This window comes from Brienomyrus brachyistius, chromosome 18, assembly GCF_023856365.1.
Source record: "Brienomyrus brachyistius isolate T26 chromosome 18, BBRACH_0.4, whole genome shotgun sequence".
In the NCBI taxonomy this organism is placed as follows: domain Eukaryota; kingdom Metazoa; phylum Chordata; class Actinopteri; order Osteoglossiformes; family Mormyridae; genus Brienomyrus; species Brienomyrus brachyistius.
The window spans coordinates 1405074-1425063 of NC_064550.1; the positions used below are offsets into that span (position 1 = coordinate 1405074).

The window sequence follows — 19990 nt, forward strand, 5'->3', positions numbered from 1 at the left end:
ACAAGCTACTCGCTTATTTAAAGATGTATTTACCTCCCTGGAATGTCAAAACAACATATAGTGCAGTATTCCTCTCTCCCTACTCTGTGCCACAAATTGCTGCTGTGGTGCATGATGACCAATGGCCCAGCACACCACAAGGTCCGCGCGCAGCAGAGACTGCAGCTGGCTGACATTTGTGCCACAGCTACAAGCGCAATAAACGCAGTGCGTCTCAAAGTCAAACCCGCTGACCAGCGCATATGCAGCGCTTAAAAACTTTCTTTATAGCATGTTTGTATCCGATTTTATAAAAAGTTGCCAGATTTTCTCCGGCTACTCGTATCCATTAACTTATGGTGTGTGCGCGTGCGTGCGTGCGTGCGTGCGTGTGTGTTATATACATTATCATAGTTGTACACATGCGAAATTTGTTTTAATGAACACTTACGAGAAACACGCATATGATATTGATATGCGATTTGAAATATTTTATTTTAGTTCCCTGCGAAATGTTACCCAGCTGTTTTATAATATAATATAACATATGCAGAAATCATCATATATTTGAAATATCTTTGTAAGTAAAAGTATTTTGCGAGAATTTTGCGCAAGTCCACAGAACAATCAAGAATGGCGCTTGTGTGTAACATTTGTTTCTATCGAAAATTTTCACTTAAAATGCATATAATAACTTTTCAAACATTACGAAATTAAAACAGAAAATGACAATGATAAGCGGGAATGACATTATACCAGAAAAGAACTAGCAGCTCAACTGTTAATACAGCATCGTTAAATTTATACATTTATATTTAAAATAATAGCCCATATAGCTACTAATACTGTATTCCGAAAATGATTTAATTCATCTTTTTAATTATTACAATTTGGAACTTTTCATCGTCGTGCTGTAATTATGACAAGTCAAAAAGTTAAAAATTAATAGCCTTAATGAGAGGTGAAAATACCATGCAAAATTTTATACATATTACACCAATATCAACCTCATTCTATATGGGAAACTTTTACAGCAAAATAATTTCATATATTTTGTGATGCTCTCTTATTGAATATTACAGATATTATAATTTGGTCTTTTATTTTTAAAGCGCCATGAAAACATGTCACTCGTTTAACTGGCTTGTTGTGTCAAGACATGTTAATGATTAGGGCCCTAAAATTTTACTAATTTAATCCCGACCAAGTTCGATAAGTTATTAAGTCAATCAATTAGATCACATGGAATTGTTGTTAGAAACATGTTTATAAAAGTATAATACCATCTAAACGAAATATTGTACACTCCAAATGTACTATCTTCAGTATATTAAATTGAATTAAATTTTCAAAGAGCTGAGAAAAAATATTAGAATATTTTAGGAAATCTTGGGAAAGGTCACGTTAAAACAACCAACCGAGAAACATATATATAAAGACATTTTTCATTTGTCTTGTGACAAATTTCAGACATATTTATTGATATGACCCTGCAAATGGCGTGAGTGACGTAATGATGATTTCAAGAATGAAGACATTGTGAATTAATGGTCAGTAATAGTGGTACGGTGATAAGCGTTTATAACACAACAGCTGAACATTTACCAATAAACCATGTTTTTCGCCAGCTACTGTAAAATGTGGTATTTGGGGAGGAAGTGCAATAATTACAGTACAAGGAAACTGATCCAATTAAGCAAACCATGTGAACAGCAGAGGGTAGGCTAAATATCATTTAGCTACATTTCAGTTACATGGGGTGTTGTTGTTGTGTGCTTTAACTAGTTTGAGTGCATTAGCTTTCAGTATAAATAGACCGAACAAAATGATTTTCGTACATCTATCCAGTCACGTTCTAATCACTGAGAATGGGCAAAGTTGTGGTTCACAGGAGCAAATAGACGACAGCGTGTTCATATCTGTCATATTCAATCTCAGAATACTTGTAGAAACTTAGTTGTACGGAATAACAGGCGGTTTGGATAATTGAAGGACTTAACACGAAAGATAATTGAAGAGAATCGTAAAAAAGAGACCACTTATATATACGTATCTGCAGACTAAAAAATGCGGTTTTCTGCATCGGCAATCGTAATAGTAAGACACATTAATTGAGTGACCACTTCTACCAGTTTACGAATGTCTCACTTACGCACCGCTGTAAATATACTCTTACACCGAAAGTTATGCACAAATCATAGTGATATTTTTCGTTAAAATCACATAATATATGACATTCCCTATCTATGGGGCGATTGCAGATAAAAACTCTATTACAGAAATATGTTTTACGTAAAAATAATCCAAATTATAAGGGAGGGGTATTTTTTCTGAGGATTTGCTCTTAAAGATGAAATAACATAACAACATAAATTAGATATTCATATTTCTTCTTGTTTTTACTTTACCGAGTTCTATCCTGTGTCCTGTTACTGTTTGTTACCCTGTTTATTACTGCAGGCAACACGCAAGTGAGCATCTCATTGTACGCAGCAGTTGTACTATAGTACAAATGACAATAAACCTTTTGAGTTTGAATTTGAGATGAATACCTTCTTTTCTGTACTATACAGGCTCACACTTTAAAAACACGGACTATGTGGAGAACCACTGTTTTATTTACATTAGCACAAGCATGCATATATAAAGCCTCAATAAACAAATGTAATTAAATTTCACGTCCAACCAACTTAACTGTCAATATATTACTGTAGTAGCAGCAGTAGAAATATAATTATAAAATATTAATTAAAATTAATTAAATTGACGTTGAAGAGTTTATTTATAAGGTGGTCAACAAGATATATACATTAATGAATATGTGCATGGGTGTGTGTTTATAATTGTCCATACCTTTACAACAGAATACACAAGATACATCGCTATAAGGATTCTTGGAGACACACACACACACACACACACACCACACACACACACACACACACACACACACATATATATATATATATATATATATATATATATGCTGGAGAAAAAAAATAACAGACCAGAAATTACGCTATCGACTTGTCACGTAGAACATACCATGAAAAAAAATTTATGTAGAAATTCAGAACAGACGATATACGTTTTAATGCAATCACATTTACGGAATAGTTAATCAGAAAGAGTGTAAATGGAGAACACAGTTCATTAAAATAACCGACAAGTTTTTGTTAAAAACGTCTGTATATTTAACACTATATAAGATGCAATTGATACTAACAAATATTTTGGATTTATCATAAAACTCGTAGAATATTAGGCTTTGCATGCGTTATATTAAAAGCGATGCGATTAGTTAAGAACCACCCTGGTGTCAGAGTGACTTATACCTTTTCGCATAATTGAATATTTAGCAATTATTAAATGCAGTTATCAGTTACGTTTCATTGGAGGCTAGCACATATTTATTTTTTATTTTACCCAATTCAGGTTTCTGTTTCACGCCACAAACGTTGGATTGACGCGTATTATACAACAGGTTATTTTATATTTTGAGGTAATTAAAGTAGGGCAAAATTACACGTGTGGGCAGCAGACAGATGAACGAGAAAAGGATTTTCTTACAACTGCAACAATCCATTGCAATTTACGGAGGGACTTTGACTCAGAGTTAATACTGAACTTGAATACTGAATTTGGACACCATTCTGCTCCTTCACCCAACATCTAAATCTCAATTGAAAACTTCGAGGGCGTTCAAGCATATCTTACCTACATTGCCTGTTTTCAAAAGTTTACAGAAGCTTGTTTATGTAACATACAGGCCAATAAAATGTCGGGTTTGGGGTTCTGAGTCTTGCTGAATTAGTGAGTCAGAGAGCTGGAGCACACTCATCCTGTCCTTGACCGTGAACATCCCCATAGCACGTGGTGGTAATTGTGGCGTGGATACAAGCGTTTTATTGTACTTCTCTGTGTCTCTCTGCTCCAACTTTTGTGTTGGAATTGAAAATCACTGCAAATGATCTTCCTTCGTACCGACTGATAAAAAGAAAGTATTTTCTTCCCTCGTTACTTATTTTATGTATACTTCTCCCGTCATTAATCCCATTTTTTCCGAAGTTGCTTCATTTGCGTTTACACAGCATTTTTCAGAAATATCAAGAGTGATGGCTTTTATGGATATAAATAAATGGGAAACGCCATTCTTACGGCGAATCATGACTGTATTCACAATAGAACTAGCAATAATCTAATTCATGATTATGGAAATGTGGAAGCATTTTGTACTCTCGCATTTTAACTCAGATTGTGTCAGAGCATTCGCCTGTGCCGCTAGTCGCAAACGTATTGTTTTCGTAATACCATAGTAACAAAAAATCATAGCAAAACTGACACTGATATATCCATGAAAAGTGTAAGCTTTCCAATAAAGAAACCAAACAGAATACTAAGTGTCGTAAATCAAAAATGGATTGGTGTACCGATATGTGATTAAATGCTGAGTAAAGTGTATTCTAAAAGAATGACAGAGCTTGCTCTCTCAGTAACAGTCTTTTCTTTTTCATCCTCCGGTTCTGAAACCAGATTTTAACTTGTTGGTCACTGAGGTTCAGCCGGTCGGACAGCTCCCTGCGCCGTTGCCTCGTGATGAACTCGTTTAGCATGAACTCGCCCTCTAGCTCAGCCAGCTGCAGTTTGGAGTAAGGTTTACGTTTCTTGCGGGTCCGGGTGTGCATCGGATACCACGGAGTACCTGCAGAGGAAATACAAGTGCCTGATTAGGTGATTTGAATTATTGAAGCCCACACGAAGAATCTTCAGAAGTCTCTGCGTTCATGTCTGTAAATACGGTATAAAGCAGCCCACATAGACTCAAATAACATTGAACTTGATTTTGATCCGGATTCTAACGGATTCTCTTTACAACATAAAATAAGCACATTACTATGAAAAATGTAAATCGAAATGGAAAATTCGACTCATTATTCAGATTGAATAATTTACAGTATCTGTCACGCTAAGGTTTTACTGTCGTTGTTAAATGTACATTAACGCGATAATGAAGTCTCGCTTGCAGACTCTATACGGCTTAGTTGCCGTTTTGGGGGGGCATATTAAACGGCTTTGAAATGAACAAAGAAGAGATATTAATTCTGTTTACGAGTCATTAAAACAAAAACAAAACCTCGCTACTCTGCTTAGGCAAGCACAGCTGAGCGTTAAATACCCCTGAACTAATTCATCTGCACAGTCAAAAGCGCTGTGCTTTTTTGCTATATAAATAGGCTATCTACATTTATATGAATCGCAAGAGACAAACTATGTTAGGGTAATTGTGCTTAAAATACGTGCATTCGATGGCGAATATCGAGTTTTATAGTGTTGTTTTTACTAGTTGTTTAAAAGACTGAATGTAAATTCCTGAATGTGGGAAGCATTTTAAGTGCAACCCCTAGCGGCGTTTCTTCACCAAGCAAGCCGACAGCAGTGAAGACAAAATGTTCTGGTTCGATAACTGACAAATCAACGTTACGGTTTAACAAAATATGTGAATTCTATAACAACGGTACAATCCTGTGTAAAAGGAACCTAGTGTTACCGAGCTTGCAAGCGTCTCACCTCCGCCCGCTGCCACACTGTTCGCATGATCTACCGGCGAAGTCAGCATCTGTGGGTCGCTGCCAGAGGTCTTTCCTCCTTCAGTGAGCAACGACGAGCTTGAATCGGATTCAAGGGATTGACAGGACGGTGGGTCTTGGGTTAGCTGCTCAGTCCCATAATCATATTTAGAAAAAGCACCACTGTTGCTCATGCCATTGTGCAGTCCGTGCTCAGACGCTAATAAGGAACTGTCCCTTGACCTATCCTCTCTTTTCAAACCAGCGCCCTCGGAACAACTTTCCCTGTTCCCACTACCGTTGTTATAATAGCATTTTCCTTCATCTGGCCGGGTGATTTCACATGATCGGTTGAAGGAAGGGTTAATGGACACGGGGCTACCAAAGTAGGACTGAGGGTATCCATTGCACGACTCCGATGGGTTCCACGGGAGAGCGCACACATTGTCCCTTCTCGGATAGGAGAGAGAGGGTAGCCCCGCCAGCTGTCCCCCGGATGCTCTAAAATTTGGAAAGTAGAAGGTGTCTCCAGTGTGGATGTTTACCAACGGTCCCACAAAACCAGGATTAAGAAGATTATGCTCGCCCATTTCCGCGGGCCCGACCAACAGCTTCTAGTTTATTGCAATCTGACATTTAACGTAGTTAAAGCTAAGGCTGCAGCTCATTGGCCGCCATCACGTCACGTGATTGGGCTAATTTACACGCGTAGGCACCACCCACTAGGTTTTTTGCAGACAAAACAAAACATTAACTTCTGTATTACGGGTTTTATATGCTTTTAAAATACTATAAAATATTTTATTAAAATGTAGAATCCCGTCATGTTTTGATATTATCTGCGTCCCCAATGTGCAGATTTCAAAAACGAAGTCTATAAATACTTGAAACTATCCCAAGCGTCATGTAATGCTTTCAATAGACAGCAAATAGTATTTAAACACTTATCCTCAAGAAAAAAAATATTTATTTAGTAAGAAGGCGGGGTGCCTTTGACATTTTATTTTAGAGCAAATTATGGTTGAATTCAGTGTCACATAAAGCTGTGATGCCTCTGTTTTACAGGCTTGTTTTAAGCAAAGAGTGATGCTCACAACCGCTCTTCACACATATTTACAGTAAGGAGGTCACCAGGTTGAAACCACTGGCTCTGTAAAGTTGGGCGATCCTCGCTAAGGTTATTTTAACAGCGTATTTCAAATAATACACTGGCTCATACCTCATAGGAGCAACTTTAACAGATACGCCAATAAACATTCTCGGTCATATACTGGAAATCATTCTGTAAAGCCTTTAATAATTTTGGATGAATTATACCAGTATCTTTGGAGCGCCAGCAGGGTGAAACTCCATGCAACATATGTATTATTATATAGGTCTACGCATTATTATTGTAACATTATATTTTGGCCACATTCTTAGGAAATAAGTAAATAGGTTAAACAAAAAATAAATAATTTGCCTATATTTCGAGTAGCCTATTGAATATTCTTCAAGTAACTGTCGCCATTCCAAGAAAACTAGACTTTAATGTCATTTAGTAAATCAACCATAATGAGGATGAAATGATTGCGTAATTTATCAATAACCGGAAAAAGCATGTGGGATTTTTAAAATGAAGGAATCAGCAAAAAATATTAGGTTACTTAGCCCTTACGTTAAAACCACACTTTTCCACGATGTGTTGCGCAAATTTTGTTGCGTATATATGTTTCCATTTGTAAGCAATCGAAATGCATGGTCTTTTTATAAATTACACTTGAAGCCTCCTACATCCAGTAAACGACCAACTAGGAAGATTTTATGTAAAATATGTATGTTGTGTCACGTAGCAGCTCGGCGCTGTAACAGTAAAAGGCAGTTAGGGCCCGTACATATATACAAACGATTATATTTGTTAGAATTGAAACCATTTTCTTTCTTCCTTACGAAACTGACCAGTTACAACACTTTCTGTTCGATGCTATTTATCTAATTTATGTCTATTTATATTAATTAATTTTATTTTACAGTATACAGCCCGCATATTATTAGACTTCAGTATCAGTAAATGATGTACAGAAAAATACTGCATACTGGCAGAGAAGAGAGAAACAAGATATTTTCTGGTATCTAGGATCTAAGAAACTCACTATGAACTGTTCACGCTATATCCGCTTGGGCTTTTCCAATTCAGTTTCCTTCTGTTTAGTATGGAGGAATAAATTGGGTGTTTGCAGCAAGATGTATAAGTAAGCACAGTGGTAGATTTTTTTTAAATTTAAATTTAAAAATAGATTCCAAGAAACCGCCGTACATTTTAATGATATCTGCCCGCAAATCTTAAGGGAATCTTTTTTTTTCTAGATCTTACCAGGCAGATAATGTAGGCGTGAAGCAACAACACGGAGAATTGAGATTTTCACTTAATAGTTTCGGGAATATCAGCTAATATATACGTAGCAAAGTTAGCCCACCAGCCTGTCTGTCTTCCCATGCAGACTAACAATAAAGATATGGCTAATGGTGTGGGATCACAGGATCTTATACAGTGTTCCAGAAATATCCATAGTCGATCGTTCATATTAAATTTCAAGTCCATTATAAATGGCATGTACAATCACAGACAGAAGGACGAGCTACCATTTGGATGTAAAATAAGGCATGCAGATATATTTATTTCTTCAGAACCATTTGTACTATTAAATTACCTTTAGGTAAAATTGATGCAACACGGCGTTCAAATCGACGAAGGAGAAACCCTAGAAGACAGAACAAGCACCGTCCGAGATTCGAAACTTCTCACTTAAATTAAGCAGGCGTATGTAATTTAATATATACCTATAGAAACACACTGGTAAACCCCCTAAGCACATAGCATGCTTAAAAATACCGTTCACTAGACAGAGCCCACGATTCAGTTGCACGTGGCAGTTCAAGGTCACCGTCTAGTGCACGAGGGGTTATTGAAATGACGGCCCAGTGATGCGTCCAGCCGGGACCGTGCGATTGAATGAAATAGACTCTCTTCATTCTAGTTCTGTTCGGGCATCTTTTTTTTCATCGTGATTCTTTTAATTATTATAGTTTTCTACGAATAAAAAATACCAGTGTTTTTTAGTTTTGGTGAGTTGATCAGTTTTAAATTGACTCGTTTAACGAATTAGGAAACAACAAGATTCACTTTTCAGATTGCATTTTAATTACATCTGCACAAATGCAGATATGGTTGTCATTGGGAATCGCATCTATATGTACTTTCTTGTGATTCTTAGGTGTGCGCTAAAACGACTTTCTTATGGACTCACTGCGTAATGTCTACCATGAGGTTGAATATGTGCATCCTAATATTTCTAAATTTCTAAATTGCACTAAACGGACAAAGAAAACACACCAGTGACGATTTCTAAAAGAGTGACTCGCAGACTAAAAGATAGATTCGCCTTTAGTATCTAAGTTTCATATTCATAAAAGCATGAGATGCTTTTATTTTTCTGACTGTTTAGATATTGTCGCTGCTGTTCCTTTTAGCAAACTTCGTAACTTGTGGAAGATTGGGCTATCTAGCCGTTGCATTGCATGATCATACTACAAGGCTGAGGACATACTTCTAAAAGTTTTTAAAAGTTGGAACTGTGACACATGATGTTTGCCATTGTTTACCGTTATACACATATTTACCCATGCGATCCGTATTATCTGTCTGAACTGTTAACCAAACATGCACTGTTCGATGCATATCTAAAATTTTGTTGAGAAATTTGTACAAAATATAGAGTCAAATCGAAAGAGAACAAAAGATTTGTTTCATGGAAAGTTCTCTCTCACACACGGGTAACATTTACATATCGCATATTGATTTCTGAAACTGAGGAATTTAATTTGTATATAAGAAAGACGTTAATCTGCAGAGCCGTGATTTGAACTATCCAGTAGAACCTATGATCTATCTATCTATCTATCTATCTATCTATCTATCTATCTATCTATCTATCTATCTATCTATCTATCTATCTATCTATCTATCTATCTATCTATCTATCTATCTATCTATCTAAACTCATTTAATATAATGAGTATAAAACACAAGATATGGATACCAGCAAAGTGGGTAAATACACAAAACCCAGTTTCATAAATAACAAAGAGCACGTACCGTCCATAGCATAACCGCAATGGACTGTGAATATAAAGTTTGCGAAATTCTAAAAAATCCGGCACTAGTTGTATGCTGAATGAAAAAGTAATTTACGAATTCTGCAGAATCTTATTTCAGCAGACTTTGTGTGTTGTGAACTCTTCGCATAAGATGCAAATTGAAATCTTAATCACATTAGGGCTGTATTAGAGTTAGCGATGTTAACGACGTTTTAATTAAATTTAAACGTACTTTAGGTGTGTCGCAGATAAAACAAATAACATAAACCTAATAAAAAATTTAATTTTTAAAAAATATCAGAAGACATTCAAGGAGTGAAGCGCACATAAGCTGGCAAATGCAGTGTTTACACTCGAGTGGCGCGCTTATACTATTAGTCCCCCCCCCATCAGTTCACTCTGCCACCGCCAGAGGTTATCAGCCGCCTGTACATGTCTTCTCTACTATGCTCCGCGTGCACAATTGCTGGAGCGTCCCTTCCTTTGTAGTACTGTTTCCAGTACGTGGTAATACGCCGTTTGTTTTAGCTACCCACACTGTATCGGCTATCAATGTGAAGAGCTACAAGCTAGTAGCTGAAATGTTTGCCGGAATTGAATAGCAGTCCGGACAGCCGAAAGAGTTAATGTTAAAAACAACTTTCAGTATGAAAGGTTATATTTTTACGTACCTCTGCTGCCCATTATTTCAAAATCTTACTTACAGTGAAACCACATTTTGTAATCGAATGTGTCAATAAGCATTTGTAAGTATTAACTGGAAGCTCAGCAAAGCCTCACTCTCCGACAGCCGTATGTTTGTGATGTGCTATTTGATCCACTTCCACGCCGCTTTGGACAAAAGCGTCTGTTAAATAAAGTAAAATAAGATCATAAATAATAAATAAAATAAATATGAGCTAAGAAAATATATTTGTGGTGATTACAAATTAAATCACTGCGGAAAATGTTGAGAAGGATATTGCGAGATGCTCCCTCTCTCGGAATTTCAAAAATGCACGAAATATTGCATATTTTTCTATATATCTCTTCCAACATATATTTTGCTAGTGCATTCTCAGTAGGAAATTACTATTTATTGTTGACTTTCTTTTGATAATAACATAATTATGGAGGATAATTTATATATTGTGTGTGTTTATAAATGGAATGTGTGGACATTTGTGAAGCGCAAACACAGGCCGTCACATAACGCAAATCATAGACCTGACTTGATAGAACATAATATTATATCATTTAGTATGTAATACAACAAAGCAATTTAATATTTAAAAATGCCAATTTCAGTACCATTGCCCACAGCATAATGTTTGCATGAAAATTATAATATTTCTAATTCTTCATGAGGTCTACACATGTTGTATTGGTATTAGTAGTGAAAAAAGTTGCAATGAACTCCTGTTGCTCGGTATAAATAGACCAGCCATACCTTCAAACATGAAGTGCGATGCCTCGGTACTCCTAAATCCACGATTTTACTAATAACTTTAAACAACCGAACATTAATCATGTTCACTGTTGATAACTGTTGACTGAGAAGTCGGATTCTATCAGTGGTTTACTTGTACTTTGCGGTCACGCCTCAAAAAAGAACTGGAAAATGCACTGGTGGTTTGGGAAAGGGATTGACTTGACTTGGATACGGAACTGGGGTATAAATGATTCTGTAAACTACATTTCCAAATAAAGTAAAATGCAAGCCTGCGAAAATGACTTCTGTGATTTCAGTTAGAAAATATATAGGCTAGAAATGCTTGTGTCGGAGGACATCCCAGCACTTTGCCGGTTTATGTATTTATGGCATGTCATTAACTGGAGCTGTCTAGACGTTGAAATAACACTTTGTTTTCCTACAAACAAATCGTGAGAACTGAAACCCCCACCCCGTTTATTTCGCGAAAGCTGCGTGATGTCAAGGTCAAAGTGGCCGCATAGTCATGGTCAAGGGTAATGCATTGATAGTTTCGGGACAGGTTAACACAAAAGAAATGGATTGGCACAAGATATTGTATATCTTGATGCGGTATAAGCCGGTTGTTTTAGCTAACCCTTATATATTTAGTGCACCGAGGACATGGTGTTGTGTTAAATGTTTTCAATAATATGCCAAAATCCACATGCTCTGTGATAGCGTAACATAAGACCATAAGTTATTTACAATCGAGAGGACGCCATTCGGCCAATCAAGCTTGTTTGGGGAGAACTCAATTAATAGCTCAGAGTTGTTAAAATCTTATCTACCATGGCCGAAAGTTCGTTTTGTTCGTTTGAGAAAATTTCTCAATTTTTATTTACATCCCTAATGTGGAATTACATATCAATAATTGGTTGAGATGCTTAACGGAAAAATATTTACATATAGGACTTGCGGCGTATGAGCGTAATTACTCATTTATTTGCTGTGTTTATATAGAATTGTGATTAGGCTGTAAGTTTCTTTTGGGAAGTGACCAAATACAACTCAATGCTCGTACTTTTGAAACTGGTGAGATGTGAAACCGGCATGTTAAATAAATGCGTGTAATTTATATTAATTGCCCATTAATTGCATCACATAAAAGTTCGCTACACAGTATGCTTAAAAAATGAAATTTCTGAAAGTGATACCTGACACGGGATCCGCAAAGAAAAACATATTTTTGTCTATATTCAAATATACGAATATTTAAAATTACTGGACTACGTAATCTACTGGTACAATTTTTTCCAACGCATGTGAAGTGTTTCGACAGAATCCCCCAGATGGTTTTAAGGGCACGTTAGGATTACCCCTGAAAGAACTCAAATTTCAAATTCAATTTACAATTTATCTAGCCAAAATACTGCGTTTGTATGAATTCGGACTGTTTACTATATTTGTTGTTATTGTAGCTGTTATTGTTGTTGTCTTGTATCAACTCGGTCGGATGTCGGATATCATACTCGGATTCTTAAGCCATGTGAAAAGAGCCCGATAAGCGGAAACACGTGCTATGAGTCGGCGGCTCGGTCCGTGCTGTTCTTCGGCGGCCTCGTCAGAGGCTAGTAAGCATTTAAAACAAGAATGACTGTATGTCGCTAATCATGAAATGCGATGAAATATAATATTTACTCGGAATGCAAAGAATTAAGGTGAAACCGGAAGTATCCATTTCACTGGGCTGTTGATACTCGCGCTGAAGAACACCAGGCCTCAATTTAAGTTGAAATAACTATTGCATCTTAACCGGCCAACGAGTTGTTCTTATATATTTTATATGTCTTTATTAGAGATCACGGAGCCAGATTATTCCAGTTTATTCCTGCCTACCGATTACATTACATTTTAAGAGTTGTTTATATAGCTGATTATATATAGTTTGTGAATTGCTGAATGTAAACGACAGCGCGGAATCCAACTGGCAAAGCTGGTATAGGTAATTCTAGGTAGGTAAAGTAACACTAGGTAAATCTTTAAATTTGGTAATTGCAATAAGCAATTTTAATTGTCAGATGAGACCTTCATAATCTTATAAGATTTTTACTTAACTTTACCTTTGTTTTTAAAATGCTTCATGGAAGAGTTAAAAAAAAGCATTAATATTTCCAAGAATCTCAGGCGCACCATTAATTTGAACAATGTTATATTAATCAGGGACATGGTTTATGTGATGCTGTGAAATCATTTTGTTTTGTATAGCACAAGTCCGTTGTGAATTCAATTGTTTATAGCTTGCATGCTATAACCTTTTATTTTTTTCGTTATCAGATATCATTGTCGTCGCCATAGTAGACGTCATCTTCACGCTTTATTCCGTTCCATACTCACTGGTCAAACACGATAATACAGTTCACACACTCTATTCACAAAATGCACAAAAAGATGACAAACGTTTACATATTGATGTGTGCATACAAAGAAAAACGAGAAAGTATACTGTGCATCATTGTACAATACTCAGCCGTTTTAATTTTTTTTTTTTACAATAACTCCAGTTGCATGACAGAAATACATATTCCTCACTGACAAAGGAACTAAGTGTGATGATATACACAACTGCTGTCAGAACGTGGGTATACAAATTAAATAAGGAAACCATTGTATGGTCCATTTCAAAATTGGGACTCTTGCTTCAATGGTCTGCCTTTACATGCTATCGAGACGTTTTATACCCTGTTCCTTTCGAAGTTCATTTTGTGAAGATGGGAATCTGCACCATGCTGGTCCATGCAGAAGACAGTTTCTTTGTTTCGTTCGCGGCCTTGGCTTTCTGATTTACTTTTCATTGCTTGCTAGTGCTTTGATTTTCTCTCCAGGTAACATACAATCGCTTATTCTGTTTTATAGCGTTTGAGTTGGATAATGGAATCAACTCTCTGGTTTTCCCCAAAAAGTACATTTATGTATGATAAGAATGCTGTGAGAAACAGAGAGTTGTGTGTGAATTATTCGGGAAAACGCGTCTTTTTGAAACAAGGATTATATTAAATATCATATACATATATACAAATCTTTACACGGCCATATAAAAGACAATGTTCAGTTTGCTTCCTAGTGTTTTTCACAGCATCTCTTCCAGGTCCAGAGAAGTAATTGTGTTGATGCAACAGAATCGAGCTTTAATTTATAAATAGGATTAAGCGTATCTGGGAGAAAGGGAATTCAGAACAGAGTCTTCACTCAAGTGATTCTGTTAGGAAACAATAGTTTAAATCACAATTAATTCATAGTGAGAACAAGCTCGAGCGGGTATCAGGTGTTGTGCGCGTGGGTAGGGTTCTTGGACTTGCTGACAAATTTCTTCTCTTTCACACGTCGATTCTGGAACCAAATGGTGACCTGCCTTTCAGAAAGGTTTGTTGTAGCGGAAATACGTCTCCTCTTGTCTTTGGTGATGAATTTACTAGTCGCGTATTCTTTCTCCAGCTCCTTGAGCTGCACCTTAGTGTAGGGGACTCGCTTCTTTCGGCCGCGGCGGTAGCTGCTCACTTCAGGCTGTAGGGGAACCACATCTACAAAAAAAGGAAATAAAAAAATACATAAATAAATAACATCCGAATACGTTAGGCTTAAATACCGATATTTCCAGGAAATTAAACATATAGCAATACCACGGTGCAAATAACAACAATAATAATTGACCTACTTGCACCAGGACCCGGATACCTGAATGAGACAAACCTCTTGTACGTTATAACGATTTTGTTTATAGGTTTATCTCACAACATATTTAGAAACGCTGTCATATCGTTTACACCACATTACTGAATAACAATATTGTTGAAAGATCCTATTATAACGCTAGATGGACAGAGCTTAACGACGCTCTTGGATATTTTCCCACATAAATGTCAGCTCTTCACTATAAACACAGAGGAACTTTATTTTGGTCACCGGGCATTCCACAATAATGTACTTATTTCTTTATTTTGAATACTTGACTTTAGTTACAATATTAAAATAACACAGTTTAAAATGTATTTCAAAATGCACTCTGTATTTCTAATATTTTAACAAATAAACATCTGTATAAATGTTTTTAGTGTCTTGGCAAAAAACACCTGTGAAATAGGTACGAACAGACGTGTGCGTGCGCTCGCGGGAATTAAGTATTTTTAAAGAACGTGTCAGTACTTATAACATTTCGCATATACTAAAGTGTGTGTGCGTTTTAATATGTGTTCTCTTAGGCCAGCGTTTAATACTCATATAAGCAATGACATAAAACAGTAAGCTTCGTGGCTGCACGCACAAAAGTTACAGTAATCCATACTAATAATGTATTGCTTCATTTAATCCCCTACTCTACCCATTCACATCTACAAAGACAATTAAAATAGAATGAATTCTCTTCAAAAATACGCCTGAAACAATATTCAGATATTCAGGCGTAAGGGTTTGGTCGCAACCTACACCACACGCATCTTACGTTGCGACAAGTGACACATCTAATTTATTGCCACCTGTTGATTTTTATTTTTATTTTATATTCGTAGCAATGCTTTACTAATGTGTTTCCGAGTGTTTCCCTTTTTGAATGTATAAAAAGGTTTGCGTGAGTGTGTGTGTATTCATTTGAAAAGGTATGACGTAGGCCAGTTCCACTAGTACAAAATAAACTAAGCTACTGCAATGTCCGTACAGTTATTGAATTAAGTAACGTACCTTTGCTCGGAAATGTAACTTCTTATCAGGTATGTCTTTCTTTTAATATTGGTTTCTTTTTCATTTGTGTTTTATTGTTGAATACGTGGGCAGCGTAACAAAAACGTAAGCTTTCTTAAGTCATAGTTGTATATTAAGATAACGATAGTAACAAAATATTCTCGGTTATTTGCCCCCACAGACCTGCACTGATTGGCCAAAGTAACAGTCATACGCATCTTATAACTGTTTCACTCATTTCTCGGTTTAAGTCAGAATGTGACTTGTGTATGTTGCAGCATTTCACGGCTGTCATTTCAGGGAACATTGTGAATTACTTCTCCGCAGCCCGCTGTGGGCAGCATTCTCAAGTTTTACCCACAAATAAGCAATTTCATTTCGGTAAAACGAACACATTGAACGTTCAAGTCAAAAATTGCATTTATTAAAGCACGTTAAAAACATACGGTAGACGACAAGCACAAATCGAGACAAAAGCGACCCCCCCCACACACACATACGAAGTCATAGGTCATTGTCACGTTTACTCAGGGTAGCCCTTCCTGCAATTATTATACACTATGCAATACTAAAAAACGCAAAAAAGGGAAAGGAGGCTCTGGCGATATCGGTTTAACCCCTGAACCATTTTTATCTGTTAAATGATCATTCCTCTTATTACTGTGCAATTATAAATTTCAATGTCGTGCTTTTGTAAGTAATTTGGGGTTTTAAAATATATGTCGTGCAGTATATTTCCTTGGGGAATCCATACATATATTCTGTCGTGTCTAAAGTGAAAATATTGCATATCGCTTGGGTGGAGAGAAAAGCTGAAAACGGGGATAAGTGTTAAGAACCATTTTTCTGCAGGTAAGTAAAGAATTCGCATTGATCTTTAAACACACCCGCTTGCAATACAAGTCAGACCAATAAAAGTGATTTTACTGTCATACTAGAAGCTCGGTGTATCGCACAGCACATTTCTAAAATGCATTTCTGAATAGCGGAATTAAAATGGCTCGAATTAAATGCCGAGGCTTGTATTTAAGTGGAGGAAATTTGCTGGCAATCATTAAGCAATGAACTTAGAAGACAAACGTAAATTTACTAGTACATGCATGCAGATCAGATATCGACATGTGCAAAGCTGCGGAGAGGAATGGGAAAACATCGCGCTTAGCATTGTCTCTCGACCTACAGTATGGCAAAAGCATATCATCAGAATCAAATGGAGCTATTGTTATATACTAACATTTCTGCTGACCCACTAAATGGGCCAAAAAAAAACGTCAAAACGCATCTGACTGAAGATTTATTTTAGCAGCGTATTTTCAGTTATTTTTAAGACATTCGGCGGTGTATGGCTTTGGTGTTCATTTTGCACTATTTCCTCTGATTTATTTTAGAAAATCAACTAATTATGGTATCTACCTCCAGCCCCTTGATGAATTTGTCTTGGAGTATAGATTGCTGAATATTTTTACTGCTGTGTTACAAACACACAAATGAACCAGGGAATCAAGCCCCGAGGTACTTAGTCAAACCAGAAGAACATCAACTATACACGTAACACGTCAATAATCATCATTTGTTGAGGCTTTTCTTATATTTGAAATACATTATTAAGATTATTCTTCATTTTTAAATAACTTTTTAACTAATCAGAAATACTCTGTAAACGTCATTGAAAGCGCGGACGCGCTGATTTCCATACCTGGGAACGGTGATTTCCAGAGATGCGCAGACTGCGTTTGCTCTTTAGAACAGTACACCTGCCCGTCCCAGCCGTTAGAAAGAGCCCAGTGCTGGTAGCCCTCCATTGGAATCAACGCATCATGCCGCGTTTCGGGATGTGCACTAATACTGGGGACCACTGAAACGTCTAAGTAACCCGGGACTGCCTGATATGAGCTGGCAAATCCAGGATAAAAAGCGAACTCTTTGGCCCTGCTGGATAGTTCTTCGGTAGGCAACGAGCTGCTTGTTTCGGCGTATTTCTCCACTGGGTGATAAGAACAAGGCTTCTGCTGCAAGTTGTGTGAGTGAGACAATCTGCAGCCATAATAAGGGCTTCCAAAAGGGTAACCATAGCCCAAGGATGCGCTAGATGAAGTTTGGGGCGCGGGACATTGTCGGCCGGCTTCTGTAGAGGATATTTCCGAGTACACTGAGCCCTGGTGAGTCGCTATGCTGCCAGCATGTCGCCCTAAAGCTGGGTGCGAAATAAGTTCCCTGCAGTGGGTCGCAGGGCAATTCCCGCTTAGTCCCTCCATGGTTTGGTTTTTATTTTGAATATTTTCATTCGGGGTTTTTTCATAAACGTACATCAGTGTGTCCGCCCAGCGTGAATGCAGGACCAGCGAAGTCGTCATATCACGCGCTGCCGACGCTTTTTAAAAGTCGACTACTCCAAGATAGACACCTCATTTCCAAGTACATTTTTACGCAGGCGCATGCGCATGCAATACCCAAGTGTCTAGTTCATTAAGGCTGTGGCTCTAGGACACGTGACATATTAACGAGGCAGGAGTAAGAGGGGAGGGGGAATTCATCCCTTTAAAAATCTACCCCCTCACTTTCCCCTATAGCACTATTTGAAGAGTAGCCAGATATCTCATTGGATAAAGTCACTAAAAAAAAAAAAAAAAAAAAAATCCTGAAGGGAAAGCTTAGGGCCGACTTCGGAGCTTTGACGATGATGCCAAGCTGTGCATTTTGGCTGATTCTATGGAAATCATATCGTATTACTGAATTTTTCAAACATTTTATATATATACATCTGTACGTTTCATTTAAGAAAACGTTTAAGAGTACATTTTATCATATTTTAAGTTCACCATCCGTTTTGTTTAATTTTTTCTGACATCTTACTATGATACATTTACAATGAAATGAAAATCCGCATTGAGAAACACGCTAGAGGGGCGGAAAATATCAAATTCGTTGTGAATAAAGGAAAATGATCATACACACATACACGTACTTTTTAATGTTTAGGTAAAGACTTGGGTTTCGATACAATACAATATACATATATTTCATGTGAAAACCAGTTTATTCTTTTAATGTGAGCTGCCGCGTTAAGCAAAATAAATCCAGGCACAATTTTTACTCTAATCAGTTTTTATGCAATTAAATATTTTTTTCTAATTAATGTGAGCGTACATTAATCATTAAAGTGATTATATTTTAGACCTTGGATTTAAATTCTTAACTTGAATGTTGTCTCTGAGTTGCATACATAGTTGGGCGGTCGTTTATTACGAGAATCTTTTCAAATCCTGTTTAAAATGATTATGGTATAACTAAATATCCACACTACAGAAATGTTTAATAACGGACTAAAATCTGAATAGTACATATTAGCGTATATTCACTGCATTGAATTTGAAAATAGGTTCTTTACTGTTCAAACAACTGTAACATTTAGAAATCTTGTACAAAGGGCAGATTCTGGGAAGTCCAAGGTCAAGGTAAAACGCGGGAAAACGAGGTTGTAATCATAGTCTAGACAGAGAGAATGAACTTCACACCAGCACGTTCAGGTTTACATGCAAAGGCATTGCAGTTAAGAATGCTACATATGGCTTAAAGAAAGACACAGGATAACACAATCAAGCCTGAACAGGAAGCAATATATGAGTTTTAAGGGCGTCTACATAGCAGAAATATACTAGTCTTCAGTTGTACTTTAATTGTATTTTATGCAGAGGGAAAATACCACAATCAGATATTGAATTAATAATATTACTTTCAATAAAAAGTGGCTGCGATTTGTTTCAATTATGTTATCTAAAGATATAGCACCTATATAAATTGAAAAATGCGTTTACAATATAACGTAAAATAGTATTGTCTTCAGCGTGGTTTTCGTGTCACCCCTATAAATTAAGTAGAATTTTGAATTTTTGAATATTTGAACATGCCCATTACAGGACAGCCAAGAGGTTAAACTGAAGGATAAAATTACCTACGATTTTCCTCTGATAAAGTTTGGCGGATTCCAGTCGAAAGGCTAAAAACTAATAATTTTTTACCGTGTTAAACACAAATGTAGACAATAAATATTTTCACAGGTTGTACCAAGGAGAGCATAAAGACGATTTTTTGAAAAAACAAACATAGAAAATGTGTACATATGTACACGATTTAAAAATGTGTTTGATTATAATTCTTTATTCGCAGACATTAGCAAGTTATT

At 36.6% G+C, this 19990-nt stretch overlaps 2 protein-coding genes across 2 annotated transcripts; both read right to left on the reverse strand.

Moving 5' to 3' along the window:
* Window positions 1–2737: 2737 nt before the first annotated feature.
* hoxc12a (homeobox C12a) lies at window positions 2738–6156 on the reverse strand. Its single transcript, XM_048984701.1, has 2 exons — window positions 5548–6156; window positions 2738–4681 (listed from the first exon to the last, which is right to left on the reverse strand). The coding sequence occupies exons 1-2, from the start codon at window positions 6134–6136 to the stop codon at window positions 4443–4445; spliced, it is 828 nt and encodes a 275-aa protein (XP_048840658.1). The 5' UTR covers window positions 6137–6156; the 3' UTR covers window positions 2738–4442.
* Window positions 6157–13486: 7330 nt separating this feature from the next.
* Window positions 13487–18161, reverse strand: LOC125713053 (homeobox protein Hox-C13a-like). The gene is made up of 2 exons (XM_048983835.1): window positions 17504–18161; window positions 13487–14654 (listed from the first exon to the last, which is right to left on the reverse strand). Exons 1-2 carry the CDS (start codon window positions 18159–18161, stop codon window positions 14395–14397), a joined length of 918 nt encoding a protein of 305 aa, XP_048839792.1. The 3' UTR covers window positions 13487–14394.
* Between the last annotated feature and the right edge of the window lie 1829 nt (window positions 18162–19990).